The following is a 15,559-nucleotide window of genomic DNA, read 5'->3' on the forward strand; positions in this document are numbered from 1 at the left end:
GGTAAGTTATTAATTACATTATTTTGCTATCTGGGTGAACTAACCCTTTAAGACCTGTTTTGCGACATATGGAGGGGAATATTATTATTTTTTTATTACTTTTTTTTTTCTATTATAAGAAAAAAAAGCCCGGCCTACACTGATCTCCCTGTAAATCCTGAATATAGTACTTCAGGTAGTGTAAAAAAAAAAAAGGTTTTATCCCAGAGAAATACCATATCAGTCAACTACTAATTAATTTTATTTGTCAGGTGTAAGTATTAAACTTAGCAATCTCATACAGGAAATAGGAAACCTGTGCCTTTAAATAACTGCTTTAGCTGGCAAGGTGATACAACCGAGAAAATATGGGCCAAGAAAGGTGCCATAGTGCTGACAGGGCATAAACACATTCACAAACACACACTGGGCTTAGTGCCTGCAGAAATGGGGCAGAATGAGAAGCAGCAGCACCATCGATCTCACCAGTGGTGCACAGCGTAAAAGACTGGCCAGAATTGTGGAAAATGCTTGAGACAACAACAGTAATTCTGCACCTCCATCGTTTTCTTTCTTTCTTACTTTCTGCCTGTGCTGTTATTTAGGCCAAAAGTCCTGAATCACAGCATGCATGCTCCTGAAACACTCTGCCCTTCTTCTGACATCACTGAGTGCACTTCCTGTCCAGATAGTAGGAGACTGGAAGGCCGTGGCTGGCATTTGGGAACACAGGCTGTGTGAGAACTCAAACTGAGTCAACAGTGCTGTGTGCAACACACTATATGAGTAAATGACAAATGAAGATTGCTGTTTCCATGGTGACGAAGGGGGTCCCCAATGATGTCAGAGGGTTGATAGGGTGCTGCCTGAATGTCCCATCCGCTGTCAACAAGAAGCCTAAAACGGCAGTGTGATTAAACCGCATAAGAACTTTAATAATTTCTACACTTTCTTCACTATTATTTAAAAGGACTTAAAGGGATAGTTCACCCAAAAAAAAAAAAAAAAAAATGAAGACATAAATCATTCACCCTGAAGTCATCCTAGGTATATTTGACTTTCTTCTTTTGTAGTCAGTTGGAGTTATTTAAAAAATTGTCTTTGATCTTTCAAGCTGTTTGATGCCTCTCATCGGGTCTTGCACTGCACCGGTCCTTGAGCAGTTTAATAAAAAGCTCATCCATTAAAAAAAAGTGTCTCAGGTGGCTCCGGGGGGTAAACAAAGGCCTTCTGTAGTGAATTGATGCGTTTTTGTAAGAAAAATATCCATATTCAAAACATAATAATCACTTTTACGAAAGTGATTTCACTGCTCAGAAGTGATGCACACGGAAAAGCAGCGGAGAGATCAAAACAAAACAACGGTTACTAATTAGAAGTACAAAACAATAATTTGTAAAGAAGAATGTCGGAGGATTTCGATATAAGCCAAGAGTAGACTGGTTTTCCTTCGCTAAAGTAAGGAAACTTTGTTCGAGTTCAAGTTCAAGTTCATTTTATTTATATAGCACATTTTATAGCAGCCACTGACTGACCAAAGTGCTTTACAGAACTACAAGATTAAAACAATAATACCATGCATAACTACACAGCACAGATGCAGCATATCTAAAAGCAGCCTTAAAGTAAGGAAACTTTGCTTCCTTTGCTCCTGTTAACAAATGTTGCTTTTCACAAGACTCACTGGCGCATGCGCAACTCTGACCTCATATTTATTTCCCCCTGAAGAGTGAGTGCAAGCTAGATTAAAGTGATTATTACGTTTTAAATCTGGATATTTTCTTACAAAAACACATCGATTCACTACAGAAGGCCTTTGTTCAACCCCCGGAGCCATGTGAGACCTTTTTTTTTAATGGATGCACTTTTTATTAAACTTCTCATGGACCGATGCAGTGCAAGACCCGCTGAGTGGCATCAAACAGCTTGAAAGATCAAAGACAATTTTTAAAATAACTGGATTCGTATGAAAGAAGAAAGTCATGTATACCTAGGATGACTTCAAGGTGAGTTATTTATGGGCTTATTTAAATTTTGGGGTGAATTAACCCTTTAAATTTATTTTTCTTCCTCAATAACAGACCAATAATTTCTTAGTGGTCCAAATGCATTTACTGTACACTCACTGGAGTCAGTTATGAAACCAATCATTAACCAACCACAGTTTAACACCCTCAAGATCTAAGAAAACGAGACAATCTTTTAACATTGTAAAAGTTCTCTGGAGGTTCATTGAAATGAGGTATGAAACACTTCCTGAATTCTGCATTAAGATTTATTTATCTCACAGAAAATTGCAGACAGAACTGCAACCTTAACAAAGCACTTTCAGTCAATTTCCACTGCCTGCCCTCAATCTGTTATATATGTTGATGTGCTCATAGAACAAAGACATATTTCACTACATTAACTCATATTATAAAGCCATCTTTTTACACGTCCACACAGTCTACGTACTTATCAGGAAATGCTAATAATCAAATATATTTGGCTTGTTGCATTACTATTTGGTTAGGTAACTAAATCTTTCTACATGTAAACAGGACTATTCAAAAGTTTGGGATACGTACGATTTTTTAATATTTTGAAATAACTATTTTGTTCACCAAAGTTGTGGTGAGCAAACTAGAGCAGAGTACAGTTTTTTGATCAGAAGCATACTAAAAGAGTACCATTGTAAAAAAATTAATGTGAATAATGCTGAAGCAGCCATTAATTTAGTCTTCAGTGTCACATGATCCTTCAGAATTCATTCTAATATGCTTAATTGATGCAGAAGAAACATTACTATTATAACTGTTGAAAACAGTTATTGCTGCCTAATGCTTCTGTGGAAACTGATGCTTTTTTAGGATTCTTCGGTGAATAGAAAATTCTAAAAATAAAAACTCTTTACTGTCACTTTTAATCAATTAAATGCATTTTATTCTTGCTGAATAAAAGCATTTATTTATTTATTTTTCTTTTAAACAAACACTTACTACAAACTTTTTAATGTTAGTCTATACCTGAGTGCTCTCTGAAAATATGCAAATGACAAAAGTTTGACTCAAATTCATACTTCTTCAAACTTGGTATTCATACATTAAACAATTCTCATAATGTTCATTTTGAAAAATGCCATTTGTTTATGGTAAAATGTGAAAACGTCACAGCTATATAATGATAGTTGTCTACCTTTTTGGCACCTATTATATGATTCCTTAAAATGGGATACAGAAACAAAGTAAACATTATAACAATTTAATTATACCTATGTGTATATCTGTTATATAAGACCATGAAATCCTCACTTTGCAAGTGATAAGTTAAAGAGAATCCTGAATGCTTTATCCCATGTAGATACTGAAATTTCGATGTATTTTTAATTTAAGTTGCATAACCGACTACAAAGACAGGTTTAAACTCAGATTTGTTTTAGCACATCACGCCAGTTTATTTTATCTCCTTCATCTCTTTCGCTCGGTCACTGTACCTGTCGTCCATTAGGTTTGGATCCCTGCAGACTGCAGTGTCCCAGGCTGCCATTGGGGGTGGTGGCACAGCTGCTGATGATCTGGAGCTGTTTCTCAGCACGGTCGGCCCGGTCCAGCAGCTCCTCGATGAACTGCTGAAGACGCACTTTAGCATTGGCTTCACGTGCAGCCGTTTCCTGCAGAAACTGGTCAATCTGGGCCACCTCTCTGAGTGAGGAGGAAAGGAACGAGAAGGAGAAATAAATGGGGATTACTGTGAAAGGATTGAGTCGTCTCAGTGGTGGTAGATTGTCAGTTGCTCTTGATCAATTTTGTGATGAGTTTTGAGTTGTTTAAAGAGCAATAAGTATTAAAGCAATAATTACATAAGCACATGTAACTCTAAAGATATGGTGGCATATAGATGACCTGATGCATCGCTCGCTACCAACAGCATTTTCTTTTAGAGAAATTAAACATGAACATGCAAATATCAAATGGGAAAAGGGCATCTGAAACCACTTTCTCCCTCCCAGTTGCCTCTTTTCTCATACTTGTTTAGCATTCTGCAAATCCCTGGAGAGTGCGTACAGCCAATGAAAGCACGACAACTGTTATCTCTGCGTAGGAAAGGTCTCTGTAAACACTGGCTTGCTCCTCTGTCGACACCATCACCTCAGCTATTCTAGGCTCCTCTCACACTTATAGTAGATTCTCACACAGTTGGACTTTTCATTTCCGTACGCTAACAAAATTATATTTTGAGATACTGACATCTTGAGTATTTCATCAACAAAGGTGTCACGGTTGGTAAACCGTGATCTCTGGGTTTTGCACTTTGTGGGTGAAGTCTGTGTGTTATGCGTCAACACTGATTAGTTTGTGGGCATCTCCGTTAATTGTCATCAGCAAACAGCTGTCACTCATTACTCATCCCTATATGTTGGTTTGTCTAGCGTCTTGTGTTTGTGAGAGCGTTGTTTCATGTTTGTGACCTATGCTTTGCTTTCTTGTGTGTTTCTGCGTTGGATGTCCGTGTCTCCCCGGAACCCCGTCCACTCTACGCAACCCACCACCAAGCAACACCACTTACCTTCGGATCGCTTCCCCGCAGTTCCTGTGTCACCCTCTCCTGCTGCCAACTCACCTCCGCCTTCCGGATTCGTCTCTCATCACCACCATCTTGGACTGTGCATTCCTCCCAGCGTCATTTGTGTATCAGTATTGTCTTGTATCATTGTCTTCATTAAATTTCATTAATCTCGCACTTGCTTCCTGCCACTCCTTCACCCAGTCGTTACAGAATGCTCTCACCCAACATGTAAACAGCGAGCACCACTTCACTGTCTGAATTCATTCGTCACAGCGTCAACCGCATGGATCAGCAGCAGGAGAGCATCGTGAACACCGGACGCGTGATCCAAGCGCTGGTGACACAGGTGTCCGAGCTCACCCAGCAGATCCATCAGCTCACCTCTCCCACTGCGCCCACCGCACCGCCTGCACCGCCCGTCCCCCGGGAGACCTCCCAGGACCACTTCCGGCCAGAGCCGCGACTTCCGGAGCCAGAGAGCTACTCCGACTGTGTTCAGAAGGAGATCTACCTCCTCGAGCTGCCCCCAACGCTCAATGGCCTAATCGACCTGGCACTCCGGGTGGACGCTCGGATTAACCGCCTGGGTAGACAAGTCAGTCCTACACGCCATTACGTCTCTCCGGAAAGGGGCCGCTTGAGTCGAGAAAACATGGTCGGTCCCGTCTACGATCACGAACCCATGCAGGTGGGTAGAGCTCGGATTTCTCGGAGGGAGAGAGAGCGGCGGAGGTCCCAAGTTCTATGTTTATATTGCGGTGGCTCGGAGCATTCCATCCATTCATGCCCGGTAAAAGAGCCAGCCCGGTAGTAAGTTTGAGGCTACTATCGGGTGGGATCTCTGCCAGGAAGTCCTCAACCACATCTTCAACTCTCCTTCCGGTGAAACTGCGGTGGGAGAACCACACTCATGACTGTCATGTCCTTCTGAACTCTGGGGCCGAAGGTAATTTCATTGACTCTCTCCTTGCATGTCACTTGAACCTTCCTGTCCTTCCTGTGTCTCATCCCATCCATGTCACCGCACTCAATGGCCAGGAACTGCCACACGTCACCCACTACACTGAACCCGTAACTCTGCTCACCTCACGCAACCACAGTGAAACCATATCCTTTTTTCTCATGGACTCCCCTGTCGCTCCCATTGTTTTAGGTCACCCCTGGTCAATCAAACATAATCCACGAGTGGATTGGGGTTCCAACACAGTCACCTTGTGGAGTGAAAGTTGTCAGCAGTCTTGTCTGGTTTCTGCTTGTCCTGTTGTGCCTGTTTCTGTCTTTCAGAAAGAGACCATGGTGTTATCAAACGTGCCCGCAGAGTACTTGGACCTGAAGGAGGTGTTCAGTAAGTCCCGTGCTGCTTCTCTTCCTCCGCATCGTCCCTATGACTGTGCCATAGATTTAGTGCCAGGTAAGTCTCCGCCTAAAGGCAAGCTTTACTCTCTTTCTATTCCGGAGAGGGAGGCCATGGAGAAATACATTTCTGATTCCTTGGCATCAAGGTTCATCTGCCCTTCCTCTTCTCCAGCGGGGGTGGGATTCTTTTTTGTGGGTAAGAAGGATGGTTCTCTGCGACCTTGTATTGACTACCGAGAGCTGAACAACATCACGATAAAGAACACCTATCCGTTACCGTTGATGTCTTCAGCTTTTGAGAGGTTACAGGGAGCATCTGTTTTTGGTTAATCTTATTCTGGACTCGAAACGGAGGGGACGAGGATTCCAGTACTTGGTGGACTGGGAGGGTTACGGTCCGGAGGAGAGGAGTTGGGTACCTGCTAGGGACATACTGGATCACTCCCTTATTGGAGTGGGGTACTGTCATTTCCGTACGCTAATATAATATCCCTTATTCTTAGAGGGGTACTGTCACGGTTGGTAAACCGTGATCTCTGGGTTTTGCACTTTGTGGGTGAAGTCTGTGTGTTACGCGTCAACACTGATTAGTTTGTGGGCGTCTCCGTTAATTGTCATCAGCAACAGCTGTCACTCATTACTCATCCCTATATATTGGTTTGTCTAGCGTCTTGTGAGAGCGTTGTTTCATGTTTGTAACCTATGCTTTGCTTTCTTGTGTGTTTCTGCATTGGATGTCTCCCCGGAACCCCGTCCACTCTACGCAACCCACCACCAAGCAACACCACTTACCTTCGGCTCGCTTCCCCGCAGTTCCTTTGTCACCCTCTCCTGCTGCCAACTCACCTCTGCCTTCGTCTCTCATCACCACCATCTTGGACTGTGCATTCCTCCCAGCGTCATTTGTGTATCAGTATTGTCTTGTATCATTGTCTTCATTAAATGAAGTGAAGTGACATTCGGGCAAGTATGGTGACCCATACTCAGAATTTGTGCTCTGCATTTAACCCATCCAAAGTGCACACACACAGAGCAGTGAACACACACACACACACTGTGAACACACACCCGGAGCAGTGGGCAGCCATTTTTTATGCTGCGGCGCCGGGGAGCAGTTGGGGGTTCGGTGCCTTGCTCAAGGGCACCTCAGTCGTGGTATTGAGGGTGGTGAGAGAACTGTACATGCACTCCCCCCACCCACAATTCCTGCCGGCCCGGGACTCGAACCCACAACCCCACAAGTCCGATTCTCTAACCACCAGGCCACGACTTCTTCACCCAGTCGTTACAAAAGGTTGCAAATAAGGTCATAAGCCATAGTGAATATACAGCAGTTCCTTTACTCAAGGAAGAGGCTTTAATTATCCACATGAATTAAAAGCAGCATTTTATAAACTAGGAAAATTAATGTGCGTAAATGGGATCTCAGTGGCATTTATGTAATTGTGTAATCACAAAAGATCCTCTAAGTAGATAACTATGATAAAGATCAGGCTCTATTAAATTATCATGCAATACTGCTGTCTTTTCATATCATGTTGGTATTATTATTTCCAGTATGTTTCCCTTCTTGTGCAGTAATTTATCATCACCAATTCAAGACTTACGTCACTGATCAGTAGTGAAATCAGGGGACAAGAATATCTAATGAAGAAAAGGTGTTTTATTGTTTTGGATATCTGCATGGTTGTAAGGATTGATTAATACAGGATGTAATGCTTTATGCTAAACAGAACTAAACAGACTTGGAATGTGTGGTGTTATTGATAAAACTAAAACTATTACAAAGCTTAAGGCTAAAACTATTTTTTAAATAATCGTTTTTGGTACCTGAAATGAAGCTGAAATAAAATAAAATTAAATATAAATGTAAGATGTAAACGTAAAAAGAAATGTCTCTGCAACTAACTGGAACTGGAATGAGTTGAAGTACTAAAACTAAAATTAAGCTATATAGAATTTTTTTTTTTTAAAGCACATCAAATTGAAACTAAACTTAAAATTATAACCTGAAAACATAAAAATAAAAGCTAGTTCAAAATGTTAATAAATAACAAAAGCAGTCCTCTATAGGGCAACGAGTAATAATATATTAAGAATACTGAAATAACTGTGCTTGAAATGAAGACATACAGATCACTTTTATGATGTACTTATGTGCTATCATGCCCTATTCATTGTTACTGCAAAGAAAAGAACATTAAAGCAATTTATTTATTTATTTATTTTTATTGGGGGGGGGGGGTGCATACTGCAGCTTTTTCTGTATCTTGAGTAATTAGTTCTTGAATGACTGCTCTCTTTTCACTCGACTGCAGTGTTCTTACTGTAGTAAAGGTCAGCAGTGTTTTTGTTTACTAACAACAGAGAGCATGACAGTCAATCAACAGTGTAAACAAGACTAATTACAGGCCCAGTAATGTGGAGGCAGGGCAGATCAGCATGTGTTCACTGCGTGCTATACCACGCGCACATCCATATACATACGTCTACTTCAGCCCCTCAATGTATCTTGAACCGCAGTAGTGACTTTTCAGTGATTAAAGAGCTGGCACCTAATTTTGTTGGTCAGCTTGATAAATCTGTTTATCTACCCACAATGTGCAGGGCCTCTCAAGGGAGAATAGCACAGGGGATCAGTGTGTGTTTGTATTAAAGACCCTAGGGAAACAAAATGAAGTTTTGTGGATTTAAGTCCATGTCTATTCGCATTGAGACTGTCTCAATAAAAGCAGGCCTATATGCAAATATATGCATTTTTACTAAAATAGTCTTTATCTCTGAAAAAAAATAAAAATAAATAAAAACAAAAAGTAATGATGACTCTGTGCAGGGGTGTATGCAAACTTTACAATAAATGATAGCAATTTTTAGCAACAAGTGGTTTGATACACTCTTAAAAATAAAGGTGCTTCACGATGCCAAAGACACTTTTGTTTAAATGGTTCCATAAAGCACCTTTAACATCTGAATAACCTTTCTGTTTCACAAAAGGTTCTTTGTGGTGAAAGAAGGTTCTTCAGGTTATAAAAAGGTAAGAAACAAATGGTTCTTTAAAAAACATTTACTGAACATTTACTTTTTGTGAAACCAGAATGGCATCAGTGTGAAAATCCTTATGAAGCACCTTTATTTTTAAGATTTTATATACTGCCCCAATAGTTATATGCATGTGCAAAATTTCTGATCTGATCTGAACTGGAATTTAATGATTCGTGTTTGCCATTTGTTGGAGACTAGGGGTGCTCCGATTAGGATTTTTGAGGCCGATCACAGAAAGCAGTGTCTTTCAAGAAGTCCAAATGCTGACTGATTGGCGCAATCAATTTGTATAGGTTTAAAGTGAACACAATTAAACAGTAGAAGAAAGCACGGACAATTAAGTGGCTGAAGCAGCATGATGTATTCCAGTATTTCTCCCACTCTCCCAGTCTAGCTTACAGTCCTGGAGCTGACTGAAGCTTCTTCACTGGGAAACAAGAATAAAGATAAGACCGCCAGCCCAAAAAGCTGATATCTAAATTCCAATATGCTACAAGCAAAGCATGCTGGGAGAAGCATAGTGCTCTAGCTTGTGTCAGCTAATAAACTTAACCTTAACTAATGAGCACAAACTTACACATTCACAAGTACAAGAACAAATAACAATTTAATATCTTAAGGTTTGAACTGGAATGTTTGACAGAACTCAGTCTGATTGTAGCGCAGAGAACACAGTGTACAGACAGACTGACAGAGTGCTTACTTTTCAAACTGTGTGCTTACATCCACATACTCCTTATCTAAAAGCAATGGATTAAAACTGCTCAGGTATGATGCTACACCCCCCCCCCCCCCCCATAGATGATAAAAAATCAGTTATGCATTTATAGCAGTGGTAATACCATAGAACAGATGTTTATAACATTTACATTAAGATATGACAGTAAAAACAGAATAATCAGGTAGTGCTAGGGTCTAACCAGTTGCATTTCTGAGTATTTAGGCATCTGGCATAAATCTTATTGTGATGAAACGTGTTTTCGTATTAATTTTATTTTTTTAATCAAGCACCAAATAAGTATGTCTGGTTAAATCTGACGTCATGCATCACTATTTCTAAATCCAAATGGGTTCAAAAAGCAATAAAATAAAAAATGTAAAATTAAGAGAAAAACACAAAGCTACAAGACACAGTGCTTTGTACAGTTAGCTTTTTTTTCGGGATTCTCTTATTTATTTTGCATAATCATGAGTAATGTAGTTCTTCATCAAGAATTTTGCTGTTCAACATGAGTATTTAATAATGTTGGCCGATGGCTTCAACAAAAGCATATAACATTGATTAAAAACCTCAAAGGCCTAAAGGTCTGTCTTCAAAGGTCTCCAAGTTATTGTTCAAAATCAATTGCTCTATGGAGGAACTTTTACTTTAGGAACCCAACTGCTGCAATAAAATCACTTTAGTTTCTGGGACACTGGATTCTATGATGGTGCTGCTCAACCTCACAAGACACCGCTGCAGCTGGCGTAATGAATTCAGTGTGTATTCAGACAAGTCTAAAAAAGAAGAATTGTTTTATTTTTTAAAAAGAAACCTTGATCTTTCAAAAACTACAGACTGTTTTCCACACTGGTTTCCATGGGAATAAATACTGGTTGGCTGTCAGATATGTCTTTAAACAATAATGCTTTTTACTGCTACAACAAAGATTGTATGAACAGTGCACAGGGAACATTTTTACTTAAATTGAATAAGTCATTTGATTCATATTGAAAGAATGATATTCCATTCACATAGGTTAGATGACTAATACAAGATGTTCTGAAATATTAGTTGTGCAATACAGAATGAAATAAGATGTAAAAATATAAAGCATTCGATCATTGTTTTTCTATATGTTGCATACTAGATTTAAAAAAATGTATGATATAGTACAGAGTATGCAATATATCAGTTAAAACTGAATGACTGTCACAAGGGATGTGCAAAACTACATCTGCATTTTATCTGCATTTATTAATGAATTTTCTCAGCTGAAACAAATTCTCTACAATTTATGAAGTGCAATTCAGAAAAGTCTGTATTTAATGATTTTGAGTTTGTAAACATTTTGCGATAAGCCAATACATACTGATGAATCCAATGCAGGGCATCAGACATGGACCAATGAGAAACAAACACGTTGCCTCGAAATAGGAAACGTACATCTGACATTTAACATTCATCTGCACTAATGCAGAAATAACTTATTTCAAGTGCACATAAAAATAGCAGCAGAAAGCTAATCAGCAACCTACTGTATTAAGAATAGTAAATGATTATGTAAGACTGTAAGCAACACAGTCTCCAGACAATATAAATGATAATTAGATGCAAGAAACAGAAGAAACAAGAGTGGTTAATAAGATGCAATTAGACAAGGGCAAAAATGGGGTCTTGGAATGCTTGGACGTATTGCAGATAATTAGTGTAACTCAATTGCTTTAGTTCACACTATAGAGGTGTACATGCTATCAGTCACTCATATAAGATTTTTGTTTTTACATGGTATAAACTGTACAAAGCGGATTTTGAATTTAAGAACAAAAATTTTCAGTGAGCTTCCAGGATTTTCAATGCATCACTCTTCTAGGCAATGCCAACAAGCTCATGTCCTCAAACTGTGCCTGTCCTGTAAATTTCAACATCGGTATGACAGGATAGGTCACAGAGAAAGACAGAGACAGCTGAAAGAGAACATTAGCAGAGATTTGTATGCAAATACAGAGAGGTTATTATATGGACCTCTTATGAACAGAATACTAAACACACATATAGTATATCAATCTGTCATTCACACTTCTGCCCTCTTCAAGATGGATACTATGGAATCACAGAGGCATTTTAATTGCAAGACAGATTAATTAATCATGATTTACAAACCTAAGTTTGCATAATAATGGCAGCCATGGACATTGGATCTATCCATTCACATTTCAAATAGCTGAATAGGACATTGTGACACAAATCAGTCTTCAGAGGAGAAACAGAGATCAGCTGGGATATGAGATGCTAACAAGATTGAGGTGACAGTGAGAGGGAGAAAAAAGAGAGAGAACAGAGGAAGGGTTTTGAGGGTCAAAAAGCAGAAAGATGAGAGACAGAGAAAAGAAATTAGGCCTCTTTCTTTCTACCTGCCAGCAGTGCGTGACCGGTTTCTCAAGAAAGCTCTAATCCACAGGCAGCTACAAATCAATCACAGAGGGTGTATATTTCAGATGAAGTCCTGCTGAGAATATACCACAGCATACTAGTCTCTAAACTCAGACCACTCCAAAAGCTCAATTGCACCTCTCTTTTGGACCTCTATATCCAGCATATGAAATAAAATCATTTTGGGAGAGGTGAAATTTTATGTGAAAAATTTCTTGAATGGCTTTAACCTGGGGCTTTATATAAAGGAAAGTATCATTTTAGAGTATTTTTCCACTTTATTTTTCCCTATTCGATCTTGACAACTAAAATACCATTTACACTCAATGAATTTTATACTTTAATACTCTATGATATCTTAAAAAAAAAAAAAAAATAATTTTCTGGTTTTTGGTCAAAATGGAAATCAGATGTAATGAAATTGAACACTCTGTAACCATTATTTGGAACTGAAAAGGAATAATCCATGCCTTCACACTGCTTAGCAATCAAAGTTGAGCTCATAATATCAACTGAATACAAGTTATCTGATGGACTCCATTTTTCACTTCATTATGACAGAGAAATCTTGCCATGATAACATGAACACGTATTTGAGACTAAGCTGCTACAGAGTAATAAAGCTTGGTAGTTGGTGCCATTATAACCACAGAGCGGACTGGTTAAAGAACCGCCGATTAGAGGCAATGGCCTTTAGGGTGTAGGGTAGTTCATCATCTTATAAGAGGCAGTAAAAACATCTGCAGATCACAGAAGCACAGATCTCCTGAAAACAACATTAAAGAAATAAGGGATCCAAGAATGAAAATTGTGCCACTATTAACCAGGCGGCAAGGAAGCCGACCGGAAGTTGAAGTCGGCCGGGTGCTGCCAAATTGTAGCAGAACTTCACTTCCGTTAGCATCCCATTGACCTCCCATTCATTTTGGCGTCATTTTGACAGCGAATAACTTTATATCTGAGGCGTTTAAACACTCCATTTGTCCATTATTTATTTCTAAAGATACACGACAATGTATAAAGGGCTCCATTGCCTTCTATGTTACATTATGGCCCCGTAGAAACAGTTTTTGTAAAAAATAGGCTAACGGTTGCGTCATAACCACTCGACTCTCTGTCGCATTACCGTACAGACAGGAGGAGAAGCTCGCAGGCAATTAACTTAATATGGCGTACTGGCGTTACATTTTAAAATACTATATAAAATAATTAATCAGAATACTTACTCCTGCTCACTCACGCCAAAGAACTCCCCGCTCAAGCTCGCCGTCTCTGCAAGATTAACGAAGGCAGTTTGCACGCACAGCCACTTAGAAGATTTACATCTGGCAGACAGGTTGCTGACGTCATCAAGCTTAGTTTGAGTCTGCGCGTCAGAAACGGAAGTGCTAAAAATAGCTAAAACTGGGCTTCACTTGTCTCAATTGAGTTTCAATGGGGTCGCTGTGTCCATTTCTTTTACTGTCTATGCTATTAACTCACCCTCATGTTGTCAAAAACCTGGACAACTTTCTTCTGTAGAACACAAAAGATATTTTGCAGAATGTTGGTAACAAAACAGTTTTGGTGACCAATGACACTGACTAATTAATTAGATTAAATATGACAGGAGACAGAGATGCTACAGTTGCTGGTTTGTTGCCTGTCTTGCTCAATTGCCTTGTCTAAATGAGGCTAACCCGTGGAGCTGTTGAAAACTAATCTAGCATTTTTTCTTTTGTTAAAGCCCTGTCTGCTCCAACAAAGAAACTTCTGTTGGAGAGCCCTAGAGTGAATCAAGCATTTGAGCAAAAACAGCAAGGTCCATGCAGTCAAGAACATTTCTCATTATTTCTTTAATCAAAGGCACTTTTTCCTCGTTTTAAGGGGTTGGTCATGAAACAAGGTGGGATGCCTGTAACTTACTGTTGTTTGTGTGAGAGCTCCTGCTCCTTGTTAACCAGATCCTGCTTAAGGCTGGCCAGCATCTCCACAGACACATCCACTTGCCGTGAAAGCTCTGTGGCCTTGTCCTCCAGGTCTTGCTTCTCCTGACTGAGCCTCTCACTCTCCACCTTTGCCTTTTCCAGCTCCAAGCTTTTCCTCTCCAGCTCCGCCTGCAGACGGCCAACACGTGCTGCGATCTTCTGCTCCACCTCCTCCGACAACTTCTCAAGCCTCTCGTCTAGCTCGAGTCTCTCAAATGCTCGAGCTTTCAACCGAGCCAGACCCTCTTCATAAGCCGCCTCCACCGCACTAGCGGCCACGTTAGCAGCCACTGCCACGGCATTGTTCCCTGTGGAAGAGAAGGTGTCACCGGAGCTCATAGCTGTCTTCACCAGGATCTCGCCCAGAGGAAACTCCACATTGGGCAGGTAGCAAGCGGTAGATGAAGGCGTAAGCCCAAGCTCTTCTCCAGAGCAGGGCAGTTCGCGGTAAGGAAAACGAGATTCGGCGGTGAGGGCTCCGTCGGCCACTAGGGGGAGCAGCGCAGCGGCATCACATACGCTGTTGGACTTGGACAACACATACAGGGTCTCATAGGTGTGGTTGTACTCCAGATGGGCGCGTAGAGACGACAGACTCCGAAAGCGTTTGTGTTCCCCACAGCGAGGACAACGGTACGGCAGGTCCAAAGAGGCCATTCCACGCTCCCGTGGATGCCAGGATGGAGCAGTCTGCTCACACCACCAAGCACTGCCAAGAGCAGGCAGGGACAGTGGCTGGGCACCACAGAGGACCACTCATCTCAGACACGCTGGGTTTGCTGCAGGCTGAGCAAGGAATAGCAGATCATCACACATGCTCCCTCTGAGTCACAAGTTCTTGATTTAGTCCTTCAATAAGGTCCTGACTGCTGTTAGGCCTATTCCTGGCACTTAATCATTTTTTCTCACAGTCCAACACTTTTGTCCTAGTAAAAGAGAGAAAAGACACACACAATGAACAAATATTAAAGCTTGCAGTTAAGGGTATCTTCAGATTCCAGCACTTTGGATTTATTACTTTTTAATACCATTTTCAATATCTTGAAATATTTTCAAGGGGGTATATGATGATGCTGAAAATGACATTATTTGGTGTAATGCAATGTATTTATGCAGTTTAAGACTCAAGATACACATTATTTTCCACATACCATACATTAATATTGCTCCTCTCTGCCCCGCCTCTCTGAAACATGGTGATTTTTACAAAGCTTATCGTTCCAAAAAGCACGGTGTGCTCTAATTGGCCAGCTATCCAGTGTGTTGTAATTGGCCGAATGACAGAAATGTTACGCCCCTTAACATATTTGGAAACATGCAGCATCTCCACGACATTGTGGTGGCGGCAACAATACTACAGCGAGAATAAATGTTATGACTTCTTTCTTTGCATAAACATTTAGATGGTGTTATGCAAATCTTCCAACAAAGTGACGTAGATACGTATTTGAATGAGGCATTTTAGAAAGGTGTGGTTGATTATTAAGTTTTAGAAAAAATATTTATTTTGGTTTAAGACTTTAATCTTTGCGAC

At 40.3% G+C, this 15,559-nt stretch overlaps 1 protein-coding gene across 2 annotated transcripts in view; it reads right to left on the bottom strand.

The window, feature by feature from the left end:
- fbxo41 (F-box protein 41) overlaps positions 1 to 15,559 on the bottom strand; it is a 53,264-nt gene that overhangs the window by 22,080 nt on the left and 15,625 nt on the right. For both annotated transcript variants that reach the window (XM_059554478.1, XM_059554479.1), the window contains exons 2-3: positions 13,964 to 14,951; positions 3,455 to 3,662 (exon numbers count right to left, since the gene is read on the bottom strand). In XM_059554478.1, coding sequence (XP_059410461.1) covers positions 3,455 to 3,662; positions 13,964 to 14,682 — 927 coding nt within the window. In that variant the 5' untranslated portion in view covers positions 14,683 to 14,951. The remainder of the gene's footprint in view (positions 1 to 3,454; positions 3,663 to 13,963; positions 14,952 to 15,559) is intronic.

The sequence above is a fragment of the Carassius carassius genome, chromosome 7 (assembly GCF_963082965.1).
Source record: "Carassius carassius chromosome 7, fCarCar2.1, whole genome shotgun sequence".
In the NCBI taxonomy this organism is placed as follows: Eukaryota; Metazoa; Chordata; class Actinopteri; order Cypriniformes; family Cyprinidae; genus Carassius; species Carassius carassius.